We start from the raw sequence: 23,257 nt of genomic DNA on the forward strand, positions 1-23,257 counted from the left end.
AACCCAAAGGGGGCTAGGGTTTCCAACTTTCTACAAGGGCACGACCCCATCAGAGTGGAAGCAGGAATAAAACCGTCTCACCCGCGTAGCACCCACTCTCACCTCACCCTCCAATCAGCTTCCACGAGTCCACGCAATCATGACGACCCATCATCCGCCACGTGGGAGAACACCAATCACATCGAAGCTGTGAGGCAAACCGTGTGAAAAGCGGGTGAGGGAATCAGCGGTGAAGTGGGAAGCCGTGGTGCTATTTGAATCACCACAATTCAATGATGAAAACCCTCTCTCCCCCAAAAACCCAAACCCTTGGCGGCTGACCTCCCCGTTTTTCTCTCTCCTAGGGTTTCTCTCTCTCTCTCTCTCTTCCCAAAACCCCCGCTTGATTCTCGTCATGGCTGCTGTTGCTCCTCCTGCGGATCGTATCCTTATTTCGTTTCTTCATATGGGTCTCTCTCTGATTGCTTGTTTGTGGATCTGTCTAGGGTTTTGTTTCTCAGCCTTTTCATGGTCTTCTGTCGTCTGCTGATGCAGATCCGTGTATGATTAATCTCTGTTGCTTATTTTGGGTCTGGATTTTATGTTTATTTTGTTGAGGTTCCTTCTCTACTAAGGTTGTGCTTGATTTCACTTGTTTAGGTATCAGATATCCCGAAGTTAATTTTTGAAGTAATTGTTTAGCAGTTTTTTTTTTTTTTTTTTGTGCTGAAATTCTCTGCAGATGGGTATCTGGGATGGGTTTGCTTCTGGGATTTTGTTTTCCTGGGATATAAATTTGTTCTTATGATTTTTCTTTCAAGATCTGAGCTTGTTGAGTTGACAGTTGTGCTTTTGTTGGTGTAATTCGACCTGTTCTGGCGAAATTTGATTGTTTTGTGTTGTTTGCTGTATTGGGTGTTTGAAATATGTGGGAGCTGTCATGAGATAGTTTCCGTGATTTAGTACTCGGATTGGTAAAGAAGGTGTATTTCCTTAATTTTTTTTGATTGTATAGAAGCTGCAGAGTTGCTTCAGAAATTGTCATTGGATTCTCAAACCAAAAATTTGGAAATCCCTGAGCCAACTAAAAAGGTAGTTTGCTGTTTCATTTGGGAGACATAATGTCCGTTGGAAATATCATAGCCCATAGGGATGTGAATTTTGTTGTTTGAAAGTATCATTTTCCTGTGAATTTTGGTTTAAGAAGAAAATTTTTTCCTCCTATTTTGAACTTTGAAGCTTAAAGGTGAAAACCTTTGGAAATTATTCTCCACTGAAGTAAATGAGCTGAAATGTCTGATTTATACTGTATTTTTGTTTTTAATGCAGCCTTCTGGTAATCAATTTGGGGCTGTTGATGGGGGTGATGCTGCAAATGGTCAGAACCAGTCATGTGAGAGGTCTGTGACCCCATTACTACAGGAATTTATGGATCCATCCGTGTGCTATGTCCCTAATGGCTATTCATCATATTATTATGGAGGTAAGTTGGTCAAAATACTTTTGCACCCAGGTTGGATCTTTTGGAGGAGATCTGTTATTGGATTTTTTGAATATTTGAATTTTCTGTGATGGATGGTTATGAATAGGAAGACTCGTTTCAGTCAAAGAGATAATTGATATCACAAGAGCGTCTTTTGTATTTCCTGTAGGTTATGATGGAACTACAAATGAGTGGGAAGACTATTCCAGATATATGAATCCAGAGGGAGTTGAGATGCCTGCCGTAAGTTTTTGTGCTTACTCATTTAAGCTTCTGAGGGGTTATAGTATGTTTTTTAGAGTTAGATCCAAGTCTATCATACATGTCATCTTTCTTTGTTATTTCTAAACTCTTGACAAACAGATGCTGGGTTTGATAGCCATATTCATGCAGAAGTTCTCATGATCTAATGTTTGGTGGTTATGGTTTTTGTTATTTCTTATTTCCAGGGAGTTTATGGGGATAATGGATCACTCATGTATCACCATGGATATGGATATGCACCTTATGGCCCATATCCACCAGCCGGTTCCCCAGTTCCAACTGTTGGACATGATGGTCAGCTATATGGGCCTCAGCACTACCAGTATCCCGCCCCATACTTTCAGCCACCTACTCCAACCAGTGGACCTTACAACCCTAGTCCAGGTGCCCCTCCCCCGGGAGAGGTTACCACCTCTGTGGCTGCTGACCAAAAGCCTTTGTCTGTAGAAACTGCTAATGGTAATTCTAATGGTATTGCAAGTGGTGGGGCTATGAAAGGGAATAATGGTTCCGCACCTGTGAAACCAACATATCAGAACTCGCCATTTAATTCAAATGGTTCCTATGGAAGAGGTGCATTGCCAGGGGGGGTTCCCGCTTCTGGTTATCAGGACCCAAGATTTGCTTTTGATGGGCTACGATCTCCTCTCCCATGGTTAGATGGCCCAGTTTTTTCTGATCCAAGGCCTGTGACTAGCACCTCAATCACCTCATCAATTTCAAACGCCAATAATGTTACAGCTTCGAGGAATCTCCGGCCACATTCTCATTTCATGGTATATAAGCTCAGTGTTTTCTTCTTAATAATAAATATATTACAGGCATATTTCGAAAACTTTGTGGGTTGAACTGGTTGAATCATTAACCCAAGTGATTGTAGTGGTTCTGTTCACCAGATTTGGTGGGTTCAGCCTGTGGCTGTGGTCAATTACAATCCCCCACATCCACCTTTTATGAATAAATATATGTTATTTGATTGGCTTGGTGTATCGAACTAAACTGTCTATTTATATTATTCTTTCAAATATTATATATATGCTGATTTTGATATTTGGTATTATCTGATGTATAGCTATTTCTTTTATTTGTTTGTTTATTTATTTTGAAGTTGCCTGACATGGATTTTATTTGCATAATCCACAGGGTTTGCAACATCCAAGACCAATGTCTGGCATGGGTACAGCTCATGGATTTATGAATAGAATGTACCCAAACAAGTTATATGGTCAGTATGGAAACACAGTTAGATCTGGTCTAGGTTTTGGATCTAATGCTTATGATTCACGAACAAATGGGCGTAGTTGGTTGGCTGTTGATAACAAATACAAACCCAGGGGACGAGGCGTTGGTTTCTTTGGTTATGGTAACGAGAACATGGATGGTTTGAATGAGCTAAACAGGGGGCCAAGAGCCAAGAGCTCTAAAAACCAAAAGGGGCTTGCACCAGTCACAGCCAAGGGCCAGAATGTTCAATCCAATGGATCTAATGATGAGGAGAAGGATAGGACTAGTGTGTTCCCTGACCGTGATCAGTACAATCATGCAGATTTCCCTGTGGAACATACTGAGGCTAAGTTCTTCATCATTAAGTCTTATAGTGAAGATGATGTCCATAAGAGCATCAAGTATAATGTATGGGCCAGCACACCAAATGGCAACAAGAAACTTGATGCAGCTTACAGGGAAGCTCAGGAGAAATCTGCTGGCTGTCCTGTATTTCTTTTCTTCTCGGTGAGCAACTGTAGTTCCTCTTAAATTTGGTTTATTTCTGTTAAGCTTGGCTTGGCTTGGCTTTTAGCAATGCCTCTTTGAATTGTTGTTTAGGTCAATACAAGTGGGCAATTTGTTGGCCTTGCGGAGATGGTGGGCCATGTTGATTTTCACAAGAATGTGGAGTACTGGCAACAAGACAAGTGGAATGGATGTTTCTCTGTGAAGTGGCATGTTGTAAAGGATGTACCGAATAGTTTGTTGAAGCACATCACCCTTGAAAACAATGAGAACAAACCTGTTACAAATAGTAGGGACACTCAAGAGGTACTCTGTCTTACATTTTATGTTGTCACCCTAATTCTCGTCTCTTTACCCACTCTAAAAAAAATAGATCTCAATGTGCAGGTTAAGTTAGAGCAGGGGCTTCAGATGCTCAAAATATTTAAGGAACACTGCAGCAAAACATGCATCTTGGATGATTTTGCATTTTATGAGTCTCGCCAGAAAACAATTCAGGAGAAAAAGGCTAAACAACAGCAGTTTCAGAAACAGGTCATCCTCTAGTTATACTCATTGCCCCATACTTGGGGATTGATGCATCTTTGTTTAACTAAAGTCCATCATTAGTACCATTTTTTATGCTACCCTTGTCAATTTTGCTCTACATGTAGGCTAAAAATTTTGTTCACTTGCCTGCATTTGATCTTCCAATACAGGTATGGGAAGGGAAGCCCACTGATGAGAAGAATGGGGAACTAAAACCACAGAAGTCATTGGAGGTTGCCTCGGATTTGATTAAGGAATCAACACCAGCTGTCCAGGCTAATGGGGATCGGAAGGTTTTTGAAAATGGATCAGTTGCCAAACCTGGAGATGCTCCAAAGGCTTTTAAACCGAGTATAGTGTCTGAAAAGAGGATTGTTGCCAACGGGGTTGCAAATGGGGTGGCAAATGGGGTGGCAAATGGTTGCTAGCTTTACCTGGCCACAAAAGGGCGGTCCATGGTCTTCTATAGTTTCTTGCAAGAAGTTGTATCAGAAGTTTTGCTGGTTAGATTAGAGGGCATAGGCGACTGCTAGCAAATTCTCCTTCAGACTGGCCGCCAGAATTGGATCTGTCTTGCTGCTTCCAAGGATCAATAAAACAGAGATTAAAATACCTCTTCAGATTTTTCAGGTGTGGCAAGGCAGGCTATGCTTCACAGAATCCCAGTACCAAAGCCCATTTTTCTTTATCATGGGTCTGTTGTTATAGTTGTTAGCCCCTAACAGGTTTTCTTCCTTAGGAGTTTGGGTTTAGGGTTTCTCTTTTGGTGGCTTTATATCCTTATTATGCTCTTTTTTTTTTTCTTTTTTCTTTTTTCTTTTTTTTTTTCCCCTTTTTTGCCCTCTTTTTCCTTTTACCTTTTCTTCTTTTTCCTGTTCTGCCTTTTTCCCATCTTGTAAATCTAGTTCTACTGTGGGCCAGCCGTTGCTTTTGAATTGTAAGAGAGCTAGAGGCAGGGTGGGAAAAGTATTGCAATATAGTTGGGTTTTAAGAAGCTTTTCATTTCAACTTCAGTCAATGTTTTAGTCTTGTTACTACCATTATTGCTATAACATCAATCTTATGTTTTTGTTGTCTTAATACAGGGTAAATTTTATCTCTTGCTGAGTTCTGATTAAACACTCTTTGTTCTTTTGATCTGCTTGCCACGTTAAAGTTCCGACTTTCTCACCATTTGATTTACGGAACGAGGAAGAAAGTGAAATATAAACCTGCTTCCCTTACCCTTTTGGGATGCCGTTTGCCCTATAAAATTGTAAACAGGGCATTTACACCTTTTCTTTCACTTTCTCTACATTCTACTTAACATGAAGACTCAAAAGGGTGCTGATGCTGCTTGCGGTTATTGTGAAAAACTCATTTTGTTGTTGCACACGGCTTGAAATGAAGACTCTGGCCTCCCAATTTGAAAATTGGAATCGTATGGTGCTCTTCTTATAACATTGGGTTGGGTTTTGAGTGTAAAACTCACCGGTCCCATGCCACCAATGGTGAATATAATGGGTGATGTTTGCTAATAATTTCTACAACAATTAAGGCTTATTTGTTTTAGCCATTTTTATTTTCAAGGAAAATATAAATTCGGTTCATAAACATGTGTTTGAACAGCGTTTTTTCATTTTGAATTTTCCTCTGAAACTGAATTTTTTTTTATAAAAAAAAACACACCATAAGACAATAAAACCATGAATATTTTTATAGAATTAATTAGTTAAAGGATGAAATAATCTTCAAATCTATTAATCTAATATTTTTCATGTTTTTTATCATGTCAAAAAATGATGGAATGTTAATTTTTAAAATTGGATTTTCAATTATTATTTTAATCAAATAATGTTAAAATAACAACAAACGTAATATATATATATATATATATATATATATATTGATGGATAGATAGATAAATAATATAAGCGTATATATTTTTATATTTAAATCATTTAATTCCTTAAATATAAACATATTAAAATATTTTATTATATATATATATATATATATATATATAATATGTATTATATATATATTTAATTATATTTCTTTTTATCATTTTGTTTCTATTATTGAAAACTTATAACCAAATGCAATTTTACAAATTTTATTTTTTAAAACCAGTTTTCACTTTTCTTAATCAATAACATTTCCGAAAAAAAAATAAAAGCAAATTTTCAAATCAAATAGTTAATAGTTTTTTTTTAAAAAAAATCTATGAATAGTTCTTACAAAAAATAACATTTTTTTTTAACTTTCATATTAAATTTCCGTAGGTTTTAAAATTTTTGAATGAAATTAGTCATATATAAAATTATTATTAACTTTAAAAAAAAAAAAAAAAAAGGCTAAAGCTTTGACTTTTTGAAAATCAATCCAAGGAGGGCTTAAAAGATGAAGCAAATTAAGCTCATGTTGAATATGGATGAGTGTTGGCATACGAGCATATACATATATTGAAGGAGGACTGGTCACGGCTCTGTCAGCTCTGATCTCTTATCTTTCCCAACTGCATGCTAGCAAAGTACAAACACGTATTTAAGTTACTGAAAAACAAACCCTTTCTCCAAATTCAGTGGGAGGGAGAAATCGGGAGAGAACTCTTTTTGGTTGTGAATTTGTGAGATTTTGATTATGGCAGCAACTGGTACGATGAGGAGGAGTTTTGGGAGTTTGGCCTTTTCTATTTCCAAGAGGGCTTTCTCAACTTCACCTTCCCCAGTTGATGCAAATGGCCTCAAGTCCATGAACCTCTTCTCTGCAATCAATCACGCCCTTCAAATCGCTTTAGAATCCGATCCTCGGTCTTTTCCCACTTCTCCTTTCCTTTTCCGTTTCTGTTTCTGTCTACTTATACTTGTTTCGCTGCATAAATCTTTGAACTTTGATAATCTGTTTTTTTTTTCTTCTTTCAGAAATTGATTTTTAAGGCTAATTCGCTGCCTCTGATCGCCTTCTTTATAATTCCAATGCTTCTCGCATATGGGTCTGGTTGTATCTCTGGTTTATTTGGAGTAATTCTAAAACATCCAAGGAAAAGTGAACTGGGTTATTATTTGATTCAGTTTTTAGTGCGTAATTTGGGAGGAACGTTGTTTATATTTAGGATGGTGATGTGGGAGTTTGATTTCTTCTGATTAATTTTATTCCCAGATGTATTTCTTGTCATCATAAGATTCTCGAAGGACCAAAAAATACTATTATGGACAGATTGGTTGTGATGTCCGATATCGGATAGGAGAGAATGTTCCTGACACTTTATATGTAAAGGCTCCTATCCGAGAGAATGTTCCACTTTATATGTAGAGGCTCCTCTTAACCCAGTAGAGGAGAATGTTCCTGGCACTTTTTATGTAGAGGTTCCTCTTAATCCTGTAGATGTGTTTTAAAGCCGTGAGGGCCTCTTTGGGTCCAAAGTGGATAATATATACACGGTTGGGAGCGAGTCGTTACAAATGGTATCAAAGCCGATGTGGGATGGTATACATCGGATAGGGGATAAAGTTTCTGACTTTATATATGTAGAGACTCCTCTTAACCAAGTAGACGCGTTTTAAAACCGTAAGGGCCCCCTTGGGCCCAAAGCGGACAATATCTACATGGTTGGGTGCGGGTCGTTACAAATGGTATCAGAGCCGATCCCCGACCCTGGTGTGAGGGTTTGTTTGGCCCCGTAAGGAGTGTTTGTCTGTTTGGCCCCGCAATCCCATAGGACACAACGAGGACGTTGTGTCTGCATGGGGGGGTGTTTGTGATGTCCCACATCGGATAGGGGAGAATGTTCCTGGCACTTTATATATAGATGCTCCTCTTAACCCTGTAGACTCGTTTTAAAGCCGTGAGGGCCTCTTTGGGTCCAAAGCGGACAATATCTACATGGTTGGGAGCGGGTCGTTACATTGGTACGTATCATGGCATTTCTTCTGGGCATTTCCGATTATCATAGTGTTCTGCCCACAAAATTTTTTAATAAACTTGGTAGATATACTGTAGGCGGTGGGTTTCTCTTTCGTAGTGTTTAGTACCTTGTCATTTCATATGAATGGTTGCTTTGAATTTTTAGATTAGTAAGCTAATATCTTCTAGGCAGAGTTATTGACTTTTGTTAAAAGCATTTTCCCTTTCATAAACCGTGCTTCCACTGCCCTGGTCAGACTTCTCATTGTGTCAAACTTTTGGTAAGTTTCATTAACTTTACGGTTGAATTCCCATTTTAGAGTGATCAAATTTTAAATAGCAGTTTGGATGTTATTGGTATTACTGTTGTGAACTGTTCAACATCTGTAGAGGTCAAGCATTAGGATCTAGATTTCTCCTAGGCATGGAGTTTTGGAGGGAGACTATGACTGAAGTAATGTTGCCAATGAAAGAGACACTGATATAATTATCAGGGGCACATTCTGCTACTGAGATTATAGGACATCTTTCTTGTGGCAGTATTAGCAAATATCACTATCCTTATCATGGTGTGCACAGTGTGCGTTCTTGCTGCTTCAGCCACATCTTCATTGGTTTTACACTATGGTGATGACCGAAACTCAGCTAGTTAACTCATTGAAATTCATCTGACTGTGTAAGCAACTCTTTTCTTGTCAGTGAAAAGGTACATAACATGGAGTCGGTTGATGATGGTGCCATAAGACATTTCACTGGAAGCTTAAGGTTGTAAGCAGGGTAGAAGGAAAGAGGAATTAATGAATTAAGACCTTTTAATCAAATATCTATAGAATATATCTTTTCCTCTGCATGTACCCTGAGATTTCATGCATGTCTCCCTTTATGCACTTTCCTTCTGTTTGATTATTGAGAAAATGGAACAAAAGAAAAAAAAAATGGATTTAGACCCAGGGTTTTATTTGTTTCTTCATTTCCTGATAATGTGGAATCGAACGCAGCTGAACCAAATTATTCAATTACTCTTAGTTGAGTGGTGGCTTTTTTTTCTAGGGACCCAAATAATGAAAATCTAAGGCTTTAAAGAGGCAATTTCTGCTTGATAAAAGGAAGTTTTGTATTGTTTATATCAGAACATTGTGAATTGAAAATCATCCTTGGACACCCTCATTACCTTTTCTTATAATGCTTGTACTTATAATTAATGCCTATTTCATCTCATATGAGTTACATTTCCTAACAGTGCTTATGTATTTGGAGAAGATGTAAGCTTTGGTGGGGTCTTTCGTTGCACCACTGGATTAGCTGACCGATTTGGTAAAGGCAGGGTTTTCAACACCCCTCTTTGTGAACAGGTATTTTATTTCACATGCTATGTTACCCTTTGTAAGGAATGGACACAGTTTTAAATGGTTGAGAATGAAAAGTCAAATCTCATGTAAAGTTTCTTTCTCACATACAGCTTTACTATACGTTATTATCTAGCATGCTAATAATTTTGTTATCAGTCTTTTATAATCGATTTTCTGCTCCTTTTTGTTTTTCTCCCAAAAAGAAAGAAAAAAAAAAAACACTCGAGCTAGGTGCATTTGGTACTAATGTCTCCCCATTCTCAGGGCATTGTTGGATTTGGAATCGGTTTGGCAGCAATGGTGAGGTTCAAAATATAGTGCACTTGTTACACGAGCTTTTAAAGCAAACCTAGGACCTTGTTCTTTGTTGATTATTTCTCATTAGCTATAACTTTTGCTATCATCCATGACAGGGCAATCGAGCCATAGCAGAAATTCAATTTGCTGATTATATATATCCTGCTTTTGATCAGGTATGCACCCCCCCCCCTACTGCTAGGTTCTCTCATGCCCTCACAACTGGCATTTAGTTGACAAAATTTTAACTTTGTAGATTGTCAATGAAGCTGCCAAGTTCAGATACCGTAGTGGGAATCAATTCAACTGTGGAGGTAATTTCCATACCTTTTTATAGTTAAAAATGATGTATAATTTTTCCCATGATGAGGTTTTATGTTGTTGAACAACAAATTTTCCTAAAAGCTTACGCTTGTAAGATTTGGGTCCACTATATATCATGCACTCAACGCCCTCCCTCACTTGTAGCCTCTATTTTTGGGCTTATATGTAGGCTTAATAAATTGGATTAAATTGGGTAAATAAGCATGTGGTGGTGAGGTTCAAACATATGACCTCCCACCAAACAAGGCTCTAATACCATGTTGAACAATAATTTTCCAAAAAGCTTAAGTTTATAAGATTTGGGGCTACAATAAATATCATGCACACTAACATATGTGATTTCCAGGATTAACAATTAGAGCCCCTTATGGAGCTGTGGGCCATGGTGGTCATTATCACTCACAATCCCCTGAATCTTTCTTCTGTCATGTTCCCGGTATCAAGGTATCCTTTTTTTCCCTCATCCTTTTCTCTTGAAGGAACAGTGAGAGTTAATTAGAATGAGAGTATGGAGAGATCCAAGGAAACATTTTCATTGCAAGAGTGCACAGCAAAAGATCTTTTATGAATAATATGCAAGACAGTTACGTGGTTATGGATTTTTGGTGAGACTTGGTTCAAATGGGAAATTGAGCTAACAGTAGCTTGCAAATTTTATCATATCCTAGTTTTTGGCCATTACTGGTTTACAGTAAAATATGTAAGTTTCCAACTAATTTTAATTGTATTTGAAAATACGTAACTTTCTAATTAATTTTAATTGTATTTGATTTTCTTATGTATTTTCCATAGTAAAACCAAACATAAGAAATCATTTTCCTTGGCATTTTTTTTTTCTCTTTTCTTAATACTTCCCACGAACCAAATATGGCATTATGCAAGGAATTGATTTCTTCTATTTATCAAATATTGGATGTGCCTTCTGCTTTTACTTTCCACTTCTCTCAAAAGTGAATAATTTATAGGTAGTCATCCCTCGGAGCCCAAAGCAAGCAAAAGGATTGTTATTGTCATGCATACGAGATCCTAACCCAATTGTATTTTTTGAGCCAAAGGTATCCCATTATTTTCCATTGGTATTATGATTTATCAGCACCAAATTATTAGATTCTTTTAAACTTGAAAATTTCATATTTGTCTAAATGTCTTGGAATTTCAGTGGCTTTACCGCTTGGCTGTAGAAGAGGTTCCTGAGCATGATTACATGTTGCCTCTATCAGAGGCAGAGGTATACTATTTCATATAGTATTATAAATTATAATGCTTCTATGGATTACACCTTGAGGCTCAACTCAAGGCTACACTTGAGGAGAACACCCAAAATACCTTGAGGTTAAGTGAAGTGAGCCAAAGGCTTGGATTATAATCCTTTGATAAATTGAAGTCTAACTTGGATTTTTCCTCCCTTTTTCTCTTTCTTTTTTCCCTTGCAGATGGGACTCTGCAGAACTTCACGTCAATGATTTTCTTTCCCAAACTTAGATTGGTTGACGAATGATTGAAGAAGTAAAAAATAAAAAATAAAAACTATTTGATTCTTAAACTTTTGTTTGAAAATTTTAATAAATTTTAATGCATTTGTTTTTAAATAATTTTTTCTCTTCTTCTTTTTCATCCTTTTTAAATTTTCCTTTCCTACATTTTAAATTTTGAGTTTCTAGTAAACTTGGTGATTTTGGTACTTAGCCTTTCACTTTCCTCTTCTTCTCCTTTCTTGTGTTTTTTCCCCTTACATTTTATAATTTTATTTTTATTTTTAAAAAATTTGATTGATTGTGATACTTATCTCTACAGTTTGAGGCTTTAACCTTAAATTAGTGGAGGATCAACACAATACCTCACTGATTGGCTTGTAGAACTATGTTATTAATTAACTTCAAATATGATGAAAATTGCAAACCTAATTCTCAGGTGATTCGACAAGGCACTGACATAACACTTGTTGGCTGGGGAGCACAGCTTGCTGTCATGGAACAGGCATGTATTGATGCCGAAAAGGTTAGTGATTCCTATTAAAGCAAAATTCCTCATGTTTATGATGTGTTCCTAACTATGCTGGACTTCACCATCAAACATTCATAGTCTGATTTAAATGTGGATAATGAGTATTTGGGAATTGTTTATCACAAATGTCACAAATATTGGAATTGATCCCAAACTATTGTGAATATATAGAATAGAATGGCTACTGAACTTCTTTTTCATGAAGAGCTGTGCTTTCCACCATTTGATTCATTCTTGACCTTCTTCCAAATCTAGGAATGCTGTTATTCTGATTATGTCTTTAATCCTATCTATTACTTGTCTCTGTTGGATCCTGAATGGTAAAAATATCATGAAGTTTGGTACAGTTCAAACTATAGCATATGGGCCTACTTCATATTTTTGCAGGAGGGAATCTCTTGTGAACTGATAGACCTAAGAACTCTGTTACCTTGGGACAAGGAAACAGTAGAGGCCTCTGTCAGAAAGACTGGAAGGCTGCTTGTAAGTATAATCTCCCATACAAATATGGTTCTTGATTGTGAGTAGGTAAAATTATAGGTGATCGGGGTGATTTTCCTCCTGTTTGTAGGTTAGTCATGAAGCTCCAGTAACTGGTGGATTTGGTGCTGAAATATCAGCTTCTATGGTTGAACGCTGCTTCTTGAGGGTAAACCCAAACTTTTAACACATTCCACTTCCCATTCTTCTCGTTGATTTGTATGTGATGAATATGATGTGTGTGTGCCCATACTGGTAAGCAACTCTACTTTTTCATTATATTGGTATTGGAACCAAAAGGCATTAAGATGTTCTCCTTTTTCATAAGATTAAATGTAAAAGCATTGAATGTCTTAGGGTTAGTTGGAGAGACAAATTTGAGCATACATACCATCTAATTAAACACACATAGCTTTTGCTTGACCATAAAGGAGAGCAATTACTCTAGGTTTAGATTGGCTATGAAACTTGGACAACAAACGGTTGCTCATGTCATGTGGTCTACTTTGGATATAGGTCAGTGGAATCATGCATGTCACAGGATAGGCAAGTTGTGCACCTTATCCTAAGCTAGCAATCTTAATTTAACCGTCCTCAGATAGGCTTAATCTATGTTTGAACCACAGAATTGGGAACTCATTACATAGAATGTTGCTAACTTAAAAGGCCTCATGTGTCTAATTTGATGGAAGCAATCACACTGGCACAATGTGATGTGCTTTGAAATCAAGAGAGCTGCTAGTCATTTATTCTGTATCAAAAACAAACAAAAGTAGTTGTGCTTTGCAGTTGGAAGCTCCTGTGGCTAGGGTTTGTGGGCTAGACACGCCATTTCCTCTTGTTTTTGAACCATTCTATATGCCTACCAAGAACAAGGTCAGTTGCTGTGTAAGCCTAATCACTAAGCATTTTCCCTTTGATTATAGGGGTCATTACCACTTATATGGTCATGGTGTGCTGTTTACCTCTTTGGTGCAGATCTTGGATGCCATCAAGTCAACTGTGAATTACTAGAACATGATGCAGCTCATTTTCTCTCTCCCTGTCTCCCTCATCATCTAAACCCACGACTGGTTGTTGACTGCTTAAGAATAAATTTATTTTTTGAGATCCATGTTTGCTCATTCTCTCTACCAATCTGAATGGCAAAGTACAGTTTCTAATGCAATACCAATTGAGTTCTGCATCTAAACCACTGATGGCATGCCCTCACAAAGGTGACTTAAGTCCTTGAATTTCATAACTAAACAGAAAGGATCTGTCTGTCTGAACATCCACTCCTAAATTCAACCAGCAGTGGCTAAAAGGTCAGGATGATTTGGGGGAAGTAGTTATGGAGCCCAAAATCGCATAAAAAATAACACAATAAAATATCTGTTGCCCAACAAGAAACATTCAGAACCACATTTCCTGTACTACAGCAATTTTTGTACAAATTATCATACTTCCTTCAAATGAAAAAAGGAAAAGAAAATGAATCATTTCAATCAGCATGGCTAAAGGCTCTACTCAAAACGTCCCACACCATAAATGCGTTCGTGTTTCAATAACAAAGTCCACTACTATCTTTTATTTTTCTTGTTAATTTATAATGTGGTTTTGTCACTACATGCAAACACCAATTCCTCAGACAGGAAAAACCATGTCCTTCATCTTAGTTAACCATAAACCAACAAAGAACCGATGCCTCATCTTCTTTCATCTATTTACAGTTCAATACAGCTTTAGAGCACAGCACAACGGTGCCTCAAAACTTGCCATTATCTGGTTGCTATTTCCACGATGTAGATTCTGCCATAAAAACAAAAACCAAGATGAGTTGACCTTTTCACTGAAGAACGTTAAAAAGAAAAAAAGAAAAAAAAAAACCCTAGTATTGGACCGCATATCAAAACAGTGAATTTATTTTCATATCCTTGCTTTTTCTATATGTGCTTTTAGTCCTTGATATTGTGATCTGGGTCTGGAAGGTGATGGGCCAAGATCCATTCCACCAAATATCAAGTCTCTAGGGTTATGTGATATATCTCATAAACAAGTCAACTTTGGTGGGTCACTGTCACAACATAAAGCAACCTAAATCCCCATTTGGTTGTTGAAAATTCAACGAGAAAAGAACAAAAAACCCAACTTCTATAACTACCATACCAACCCAAACACCCTCAATAAGATTCAGAATTTCCATTTCTTGCCCTCGAATATTCCTACGGATTAATCAAACAGAGCATCATGGAAAAACATTCAAGTAGCATGATCAAAAAACAAGTAAACATACCATTGTTGGTTCTTCCGGAACTCAGTAAGGACAGGGTATATGTTCTCAAACGCTGTATATGTCTCATCTCTCACCTGAAGTTGGGACATAAAATAATTCCAATTAAGTGACCATCCAGGACAAATATAAAATCCAATAGGGAAGACCCCAAGAATTCAAGCAACAAACAAACATATAACATCACCTTAGCTCCAGTGAGAACAATTTTCCCTGACACAAAGATAAGCAGCACAATCTTTGGTTGTTTCATTCGATAGATCAAGCCAGGGAACAATTCTGGTTCATACTGCCCAACAAAATCCAAACTATATTCAATACAATAAGGCACAGTAGAGAACACAGACAACATTTACATGATTTTTTAAAAATGATTCAATTTAAATTTTCAGGCCATCTCAGCTAGAGATCATCAGGTGTTCATGCCAGGTCAGCTAAAGGAAAAAAGAGTAGTACAGCCATTTCATTCACACTTCTTAAAATGTCTCATAGGATCAGTCATATTTGATCAGTTCGACATTCACATTTTAACACTTTTTTATCAAAACATTCTTAACATTTACCACTATACACAAAGTTGATCAAACTGAAATCAAATACTAGAATCATGAAATCAATTTACCCTTTTGCTGGGTATGGAGCAGGCAATTGTTCCAACCTTAGTTTAAACATGAATTCCCAAGTATGGTTCTCATTTTTACAGAAAAATAAATAAATAATTGAACTCCGAAAACAATGTCATCACTTACGCTGGAAAAGGCACCATGAGAATATGCAAGGCCTTCAAGCCTTATGGGGAATTTAACATCACAGGAGCCAACTATGTTCTGAATCTTAAAATCCTACATCCCACAATAAAAAACAGCAGTCAATATAAAATAAGAACAGTGGCAAAAAAACAAGGAGAAGAATAGCATAACAGAAATTGGCTACATCACAGAGAGAGAGAGATGTAATGGAATAAATACCTTAAATTTAGCTGGAAAACCGAGCTTCTGAATAATTCGAGCATACTGGAAAAAAACAAAAAAAAAATGTAAGATTAGAAATACTCTGTTGTGATAAGATGATGGAACTTCATTACATCATTGCCTTGCTATTCCAGTAAATTACACTTACAACCTGTTTTAAATTTGATAGATAAAATTACACCTAAAACTTTTAAGATAACTAAACACACTGAATGCATCAAATACCTTTCGAGCTGCCAACTTGGACTGATGTTCACTCTTGGCTCCAGTACAAACCTAAAGCACCATTATGACAAGTCAGGGTCTAACAAAACTATCCATTATTTTTGTCAGGGACATAAGAATATAAGATGTATAAGTAGATATTTTAACAGCATCAGAACTAGGAATAAAAAGGCAGAAGAATAGCCCCACAGTGAGTGAAATACAGAGTATTAGATGAACAACAATGAAGAAAAACTCAAGCAAGATTTCCTACATCCTGGGTTGAACACTACACCACAATAGGGATAAATAACTGGCATAAAAAGTGGTAATTATTTTGCAAAATTCTATTCAAAGGGCCCAGTGTATTCCCAAAGAAGGCTGGATTTTATGACAATCCCATCCTCCACATGTCTACTTCCAGATACTTGGTCCATTTACACCATGATGAAACCAACCTAAACAGAAATCCAGCAGGAATAATGCATCCAATTTCCAAAAAGTCTAAATGATATACTGAAGGGTGGCCAATTATTATGTAAATAATTTTCATGGAAATGAAAATTACTTGTTACATAGCTCAAATCAATACTTTTGCATCACAAGGTATGTCTCGATGCTAGTACAGTGCAGTATGGTATAGTCAATCTTCCTACCACTATGAATAATAAATTAATTGTCTCCAAGAATAAGCAATTCTCTAGGTGAGCCAACTTGGTTCTATGGAGGATATCCCCTCAGCTACTATAGAGTGAAAACACATGCAATTCATTTATATAATAAGAACCATGAATCACAAACTAATGGTATTCCAATGTATTGTGTTTGGCTAAAGACATTCGTAGGACTCAATTGATCTTTGTCAATCAACTGGATACCGTTTTCTGAAAAGTAAAATAAGCAATAAATTTGATATTCAATTAATTAAAATTTAAAAAAAAAATGCATTATCAACATAAAAAGCTCAAAATTGAACTATTTTCCACATAATCTTCGTTCCAACCAATGGACAGCAAACAGCCATCAAACCCCTCAATAATTTCAACATCCCTCAATGGACAGCAAGCAGACAAAAAAGGGTAAGAGATTGATCAAAATCAGTACCTCATTACAATCTTTTTTATTCCAAAAAGATGACACAAATTGATTCATGAAATCAGTTGTTGTTTTGATTTCCCAATCTAAGTTCAATTAACTAGATTTACTTGGCACTTATAATAGCATTTAATGTATACAAAATACTTAGTTGGGACAATGTAACTTATAAAGTTATCAAATCTCTACCCAATTAACTCTTCCCTAATCCTAACTCCAAAGGACCAGGCGGAGATACAAAATTTTCTCTTTTTTTTTTTCTGATCAGGGAGGAGTTAAAACATGTTTGATCCAATGCATCACTCACAATATTCAGTAATCTACATATTTTTATATTCCATATGCTAAAGCTTATGACAACCAAGCTGGTTCATGTTTATTCAGAGTTACACTTTTGGAGATTGAGGCAGGGACATGCATGATAATCCCACTTTCTCTGCTCCAAAAGAGCATCTAAAGTTTTGTCTGCACCTTCAAGGAAGACATACCATAAATTTATTTATTTATTTTGAATATGAATGCTTGGAAAGATGTATACAATGTGTCTCCCTTTCATCCACATCATTGTATCATTAGACTAAAAGAGAGAACTTAATATCTAAAAAAGTTTCTTAGTTGATAATTAAAGGGTTAATTAAACACAATATATGACTACAGATATCTCTGATAAAAAAATTACTAGAGACATCAATACTCAAGAAGGCACTACATATAATCCAAAATTACGGAAGTATATACATACATACATACATATATATATATATATATATTTGAGAAATCAGTCATCTAAAAGCTATATGATTTGACAAATGCAGTCCCCTGATTGACAAGACCATAAAACTATCAGGGACCCACTTCCCACATGCTACTTTAATAATCCAAATCAAAGTGCAATAATTCACTGTTGTGATGCTAAATGGTTTATTTAAGTTGACACAACCATAACATAAACTCCTTCTCCAATTACTACATAATTAACTCAATCAAAAGGCTGTTTTCCATCATCCTGCCAAAAAGATAAATATCCAGCCATCTCTAGGAAATTATCATCTAGCAAGGAGGAAGCAGAACCATATAAGCAACCATATTTCTCCAGCTCACTACAAACTCATCAAATAATGTCAACAAAGAACAGGTAGCTTGCAAACACAGAATAACACTGTTTCTTGACAAAAATGGATAGTTAGTTAGACAGAGAGAGAGCTAAACAACCACAATTTTGAAAGACATCAAATTACGATTCATAGCAAATCTAAAGCAGCAGATAGTGTGGTAGCTACAGTTTTCAATAAGAAAGGCAGTAGCTGCTATGGCATAACTTACCATCTTTCCAGAAGCAAATATCAAAGCCGTGGTTTTTGGATCCCTTATCCTCATGATTACGGCAGCAAAACGCTGCAGGAACATCATAAATTTAAAATACATAAAAAAAACTGGCGACAAATAGGGAAAGAAAAAAAATTCCTCCAATAGGAACAAGGTTAAGATGTTGATCAAGCCATCTCAGGTTCCAAGATTATAACAATTAAAACAGCATTAGCAGGCTTAAGCCATTCTCACTGAAATGGGCAAGATCGTCCTCACACACTTGACCGGATGCGTACGAAGATTAAAAAATGTCCAAGAGAAGCAACCAGCATCAATGCTTAATAAAGAAGCCATGCTTGGTAAAGAATCTCCAAAACGGTGAAGCTCTGTAAACTTCAACATACAAAATAAAAGAGGATTCAAGAAAATATACAGTTAGCATACCTTTGGATTGTATTCTGCATTTCGAGCTTGCAATGCAATGGCCTTGAGATCCAATTTGCAATCTAAGTTGACTGTAGACACAATATTCCTAGATACACAAACATTGCCCCATTTATTTTTATCAGTACTATAGTAAAAGAAAGAGAAACAAATACTACAGTTTCTGAAATTCTGGACATGAAAACCATTGCAGGTGGCCATATGGCTGTTGCAAAGTCCAAGATTCAATCATGGTGATCTTTTATCCTGGTCGGAGGAACAATTACCAAACGTCTAGCGTTCCATCACACTTGGCGCCAATGAGTTTTTTATTTGATAGAAAAAAGCAGACTATGCCTTCGCCATATGAAATATGAATATTAAGTAATAATAGCATGGCACTTCGAATTCGATATGAGAAAATTCTTTATTGTTTTTTTTTCAAAACATTAGATTATGTATCGAAAGAGAAGTATGAGATAAAGGGTATTTCCGATTTTATCATGTTTTATCATATTGAATGATCTTTGAGTGCTAAGCATAGGTATTAATTAACCATTCAACTCGAAACATGAGATAGAATTTTTTTTCTTTTTTTCTTTTTTCACATGAATATTTATAGGTCAAATCTAGAAACATATGTAGACAGTGGCCATGTTCGGTTTCAGCATCAATTCCCATCCCAAACCCGGGTCAATAACATGGGCAATTGTATTGTTGCTAAAGAGACAATCCTACAAAAATTACGTTGTTGTGGCCTTCCCCGAATCGATTTTAAGAAAAATTATTAATCAATTTCGAATGAACAAAGAGACCCCAATCTCAGGACTCCCCTCTTTTCTCTGATTCTCCTTTCCGTGGGTTCGAATAGACAAAAAGAGACGGAGAAGATCCGGAACTTACTGGAGCGTGGGTATGATTCCAGATGGATGCTTGGAGAGATCCACCGGTTGGCTCCCTTCCAAAACTTGATCCGCCATTCTTCAATCACTACCAATCTTTGTTCCCACCTCTCCGCCAAATCAAACACCAGCTGTTCCTCTACATCCAAATCACCCAAATCAACAATTCTTTCAACCAAAAATACAGACATTACACAAACAATGACAAACCCCTAACCTCCCATACACAAATTAATAAAAAAAAATTGTCAAAAAAATTAATTCCAGGGAATTCGGATATCATTATTAGTTTATAACAATCTTGAACCGATTAAACATCAAGAAAATCGAATTAGAGTTGAGCGAAGACAAGATCTGAAGAAACAGAGGTGGGGATCGGACCTTGGGTTGGAATTAGGGTTTGGACGGTTCGAAAATCTGCGGGGAGAGAGTGGGAGAAGAATTGAGGAGGAGAGCGGCAAAATTTTGAAAGGAGAAGTGGTTTTATATGAAAAGATTTGTATGGAGAGGCTTATATGGAGAAAGAGAAAGAGGGTGGGGGGAGAGATATAGAGAGAGGGGAAGAGCTCTTTGTTGTGGTTCCTTGGAGAGAGAGATCTGGAATTTGTGGAGGCGGAGGCTGGATCTTAACACCCAGCCCTACCTTTTCTTTCCTATTTTGACCTCACTTCTTTTCCCTGTTGTACGATGCATTTTCTGGGTATATTTGTAATTTCGTAGCACTTTTTTGTTGGAGAGTTCCTCGGGCACGGCTTCTCTCGGGACGGGTCGGTGAAAGGGCTGACGTTAATGACCCAATGGGCTGTGTCTAGTAGTAAGGTATTTCTTTTTCGAGAATTTATAATACTAATAAAAAAAAAACAACTTATTCTTGAAGGTACATTGCTATTTTTAATGTAAAAGTTTTAAAATTATTTTTTATATTTCTAATTATTTCTCCTAATAATCTAAAAGGAATACTAGTATGAAAAATCATGTTTTAAATATATATATATATATATATATATTTTTTTTTTTTTTTCTATACTTGAAATGGAAAATTGTATTAAAAAATAGTATCTATATAGGCATTTATATCTTTCAAATCTATTTTAAGAAGTAGAAAATTGCTTTAAACTTCAACAAGGAACTTGTACACTAAATTGAGTTATATTCTAGGACACTTATTTATTTTAAGATTTGGAGGAAAGATGGTGAAAAAATAAAAACTTATTAAACATAAACTAGTTTTTTAATAAGCCGCTTCAAAACTTTTTTGAAAAAAAAACGCCCTGAAAAGCTTTTTAAGTATAAAGGGCAAAAACAAAAACTAATATATTAGTGACCAAAGTGTTGTTGCTTGTATAATTTTTTTAAAATTCATGTATATTTAAATGAATTTAATTAGATTTTCATCACATTTTATTTAGTCCGAGTCTTATTACTGATTTTGTCAATACAAAAAATGTGTTTAACATTTTTTTTTTATTTAAAATGTTTTTAATGGAAGTGTTTCTTATAAAAGTGTTTTTAAGATAATAAGTTATCAAATGTGTTATAGAAAACGGTATAAATAATTTTTAAAGCGTTTTTAAACACTTTCTAAAATTAAAAGTATGTTTTACTTAAAATTTTTAATTATTAAAAAAGATTATAAACACTGGTTAAAATTATTATAAAACACAATTTGTTAATAAATTAAAAAAAAACATTTTTAGTTTTATAATATTTGAAAAATAAAAATTTTAGTGTTATTAATGTTAAAAACATTTTCTAAAATCACTAAAAATTATAAAAACACTTACTAAACTCTTAAAAAACTATTAGAATTGAATTTGAAAATGAAATTAAGGTATTTGTTAATACAATTTATTGCTTGTTATTTATTACTTATTTTAAAATTTGCCTTAGTAAAATAAATCAAAATATTTAACTTTTTATCCAATGCTATGACCAATTTAGGAAAATTCTATTCTTCAACAATAAATTGTTACGTAATTTTTTTAAAAAAAAATTCTTTTATATAAGATAGATGATTTTTTTTCCAAGATCTCTTTTGTATTATATAATAATAATTTATTTACTATATAATATATTATCAAAACAGTAGCTTCTTTAAAACAATAGCAATGTTTTCTCTATATCTATTTTAAAGAAAACATTATCAATAAAAGCAAACATAAGTTCTTTAACAAAATGATATTAAAATATTAAGTACTATGTTGGATGTATTTTCTATTTTCTATTTTTATTTAAATAAAAAATATAATAAGTCTAATAGAAATTTAATAAAACAAATGAATTTAAATTTTTTTAAATATCTTTTAAAAAAATCATTATAAATATAAAAAACCGGAAATGTTAAGCTTCACATCGAAGCTCTTAAACCGTTTTAATTAAACATAAGTGAGGAAAACATCTTAATGGGGAACTTTTGTTAAGGCTTAGTTATGTGGACAAAGGCATCAAGGCATAGACAGATCATAGCGTCATATCTCAGCTTTGTAGCAAAGCTCAAATGATATATAACCAATTCTCTTGCGTTCTCTCTCTTTATGGTCCAATAGGGCAAATTGATAAATTCTTATTATCCGGTCCATAGATTCAATTTGATAGAAGCTTGGGACTAGTTACTAGAACGGGGCGACATTAGGGTTAGGATTTAGTTGCCTTTCAAAAATTAGATTGCAAAAAAATTTTAAAATATAAAGATCTGGATAATTTTTGGAAGAAAAAAAGGTGGAAAAAAAATCAAACTACGAAAATGAAAAAAGAAAGAGCGGCCTCAGAGATCTTGGTGGAAAGTGGTCATCAGATGGAGTCATCCATCAAGAGTAGCAAATATTAATCATTCATCATCACGGGCCAAAATTACCCCAAAAAATGGTACTCACAGGAAAAATTAAAAATAAAAAACCTAAAAAACAAAAACAGAGAGAGAGGAGATGGGAATGGTGAGTCAGAAGTAGCTGGTTATGATATCACGGTTTAAATCATTGGGAATCCGTCTGATTTTTTTCATCATCCTCCACCATTCCCACTCAATATTCTAATAAAAAGCGAAAAAAGGGATGCGAATCAGAGATAGACATAACAAATGTATGATGTATCTACCTTGTCACCGAAAAATTCTATGGATTTGTTTCAGAAGAGAAAAAAAGAAGAAGAATAATCAGAGCTAAAGGCAGAAGCACAAGATTAATGTTGCCTAACGATAGATTCCTTGATCCATATTGTTTGAATCCATCAAGGAATTGCAATATTAGGCTTTGCGAAAAACAGCAATAACCAGAAGAAACAGAGATAAATATGCAGCGAAGGGATCATAAACCATGGCCGCGGCGCCTACCTCCTTAACCCTAGCAGATCGGAGAAAGAACAGACGAGAGAGGCTTTTAGTTATTGTTGTGGCTTCGGCTGCTCCGTTTTATAGAGGATGAAACAGCCCCAGTCGCAAAACCCTAGCTTTGATACGGCGTCGTATTCGAATGCAATCCTATTCAGAGGTGGACCCCACTCTTAGGTGTAAAATCCAAAACTTGCAATTTATATCAATCCTAAGTTTGATTCACACACTTAGGAATCACCACTTTCTCAAAATAAAAATAAATTTCAAATTAATAAATTATTGTATATATATTTTTCATATAAAAATTAAATTAAAACAATTAAATTTATTTATCATGTTTTTTTAATAATAAATCAAATATAAAAAAAATTATTGTTTCCATTTTCTTAATATCTCTTGAAATAAAATATTGTATTAAAAATTAAAACAT

General features: G+C 35.3%; 3 protein-coding genes and 2 non-coding genes across 8 annotated transcripts; 2 read left to right on the plus strand and 3 right to left on the minus strand.

Annotated features, from left to right (window-relative positions):
- Window positions 1-280: 280 nt before the first annotated feature.
- LOC117916061 (YTH domain-containing protein ECT4) lies at window positions 281-5,083 on the plus strand. Its single transcript, XM_034831872.1, has 9 exons — window positions 281-422; window positions 995-1,071; window positions 1,309-1,462; window positions 1,632-1,705; window positions 1,912-2,502; window positions 2,870-3,457; window positions 3,551-3,763; window positions 3,845-3,991; window positions 4,156-5,083. The coding sequence occupies exons 1-9, from the start codon at window positions 395-397 to the stop codon at window positions 4,411-4,413; spliced, it is 2,130 nt and encodes a 709-aa protein (XP_034687763.1). The 5' UTR covers window positions 281-394; the 3' UTR covers window positions 4,414-5,083.
- Window positions 5,084-6,409: 1,326 nt separating this feature from the next.
- LOC117916102 (2-oxoisovalerate dehydrogenase subunit beta 1, mitochondrial) lies at window positions 6,410-13,516 on the plus strand. 3 transcript variants are annotated; one of them, XM_034831949.1, is made up of 14 exons: window positions 7,689-8,497; window positions 8,570-8,635; window positions 9,111-9,222; window positions 9,484-9,519; window positions 9,633-9,692; window positions 9,773-9,830; window positions 10,187-10,284; window positions 10,806-10,895; window positions 11,000-11,068; window positions 11,752-11,838; window positions 12,232-12,327; window positions 12,416-12,493; window positions 13,114-13,200; window positions 13,303-13,516. In XM_034831949.1, exons 2-14 carry the CDS (start codon window positions 8,586-8,588, stop codon window positions 13,336-13,338), a joined length of 957 nt encoding a protein of 318 aa, XP_034687840.1. In that variant the 5' UTR covers window positions 7,689-8,497; window positions 8,570-8,585; the 3' UTR covers window positions 13,339-13,516. The 3 variants fall into 3 exon arrangements, with proteins under 3 accessions (XP_034687838.1, XP_034687840.1, XP_034687839.1); XM_034831947.1 differs by lacking the exons at window positions 7,689-8,497; window positions 8,570-8,635 and adding an exon at window positions 6,410-6,777; XM_034831948.1 differs by having other exon boundaries at window positions 7,689-8,635.
- A 185-nt stretch (window positions 13,517-13,701) lies between these two features.
- Window positions 13,702-20,096, minus strand: LOC117916103 (TATA-box-binding protein). Of its 2 annotated transcripts, none has more exons than XM_034831951.1 (10): window positions 19,881-20,096; window positions 19,501-19,630; window positions 18,619-18,706; window positions 18,190-18,261; window positions 15,793-15,843; window positions 15,565-15,609; window positions 15,346-15,438; window positions 14,784-14,885; window positions 14,600-14,673; window positions 13,702-14,115 (listed from the first exon to the last, which is right to left on the minus strand). In XM_034831951.1, coding segments are annotated over exons 2-10 (603 nt in total). In that variant the 5' UTR covers window positions 19,578-19,630; window positions 19,881-20,096; the 3' UTR covers window positions 13,702-14,114. The 2 variants fall into 2 exon arrangements, with proteins under 2 accessions (XP_034687842.1, XP_034687841.1); XM_034831950.1 differs by having other exon boundaries at window positions 19,501-19,638.
- A 2,163-nt stretch (window positions 20,097-22,259) lies between these two features.
- LOC117917171 lies at window positions 22,260-22,345 on the minus strand. Its single transcript, XR_004651637.1, has one exon. It is a non-coding gene; the product is annotated as a small nucleolar RNA SNORD24 (small nucleolar RNA).
- Window positions 22,346-22,432: 87 nt separating this feature from the next.
- LOC117917177 lies at window positions 22,433-22,510 on the minus strand. Its single transcript, XR_004651643.1, has one exon. It is a non-coding gene; the product is annotated as a small nucleolar RNA R12 (small nucleolar RNA).
- Between the last annotated feature and the right edge of the window lie 747 nt (window positions 22,511-23,257).

The sequence above is a fragment of the Vitis riparia genome, chromosome 6, assembly GCF_004353265.1.
Source record: "Vitis riparia cultivar Riparia Gloire de Montpellier isolate 1030 chromosome 6, EGFV_Vit.rip_1.0, whole genome shotgun sequence".
In the NCBI taxonomy this organism is placed as follows: domain Eukaryota; kingdom Viridiplantae; phylum Streptophyta; class Magnoliopsida; order Vitales; family Vitaceae; genus Vitis; species Vitis riparia.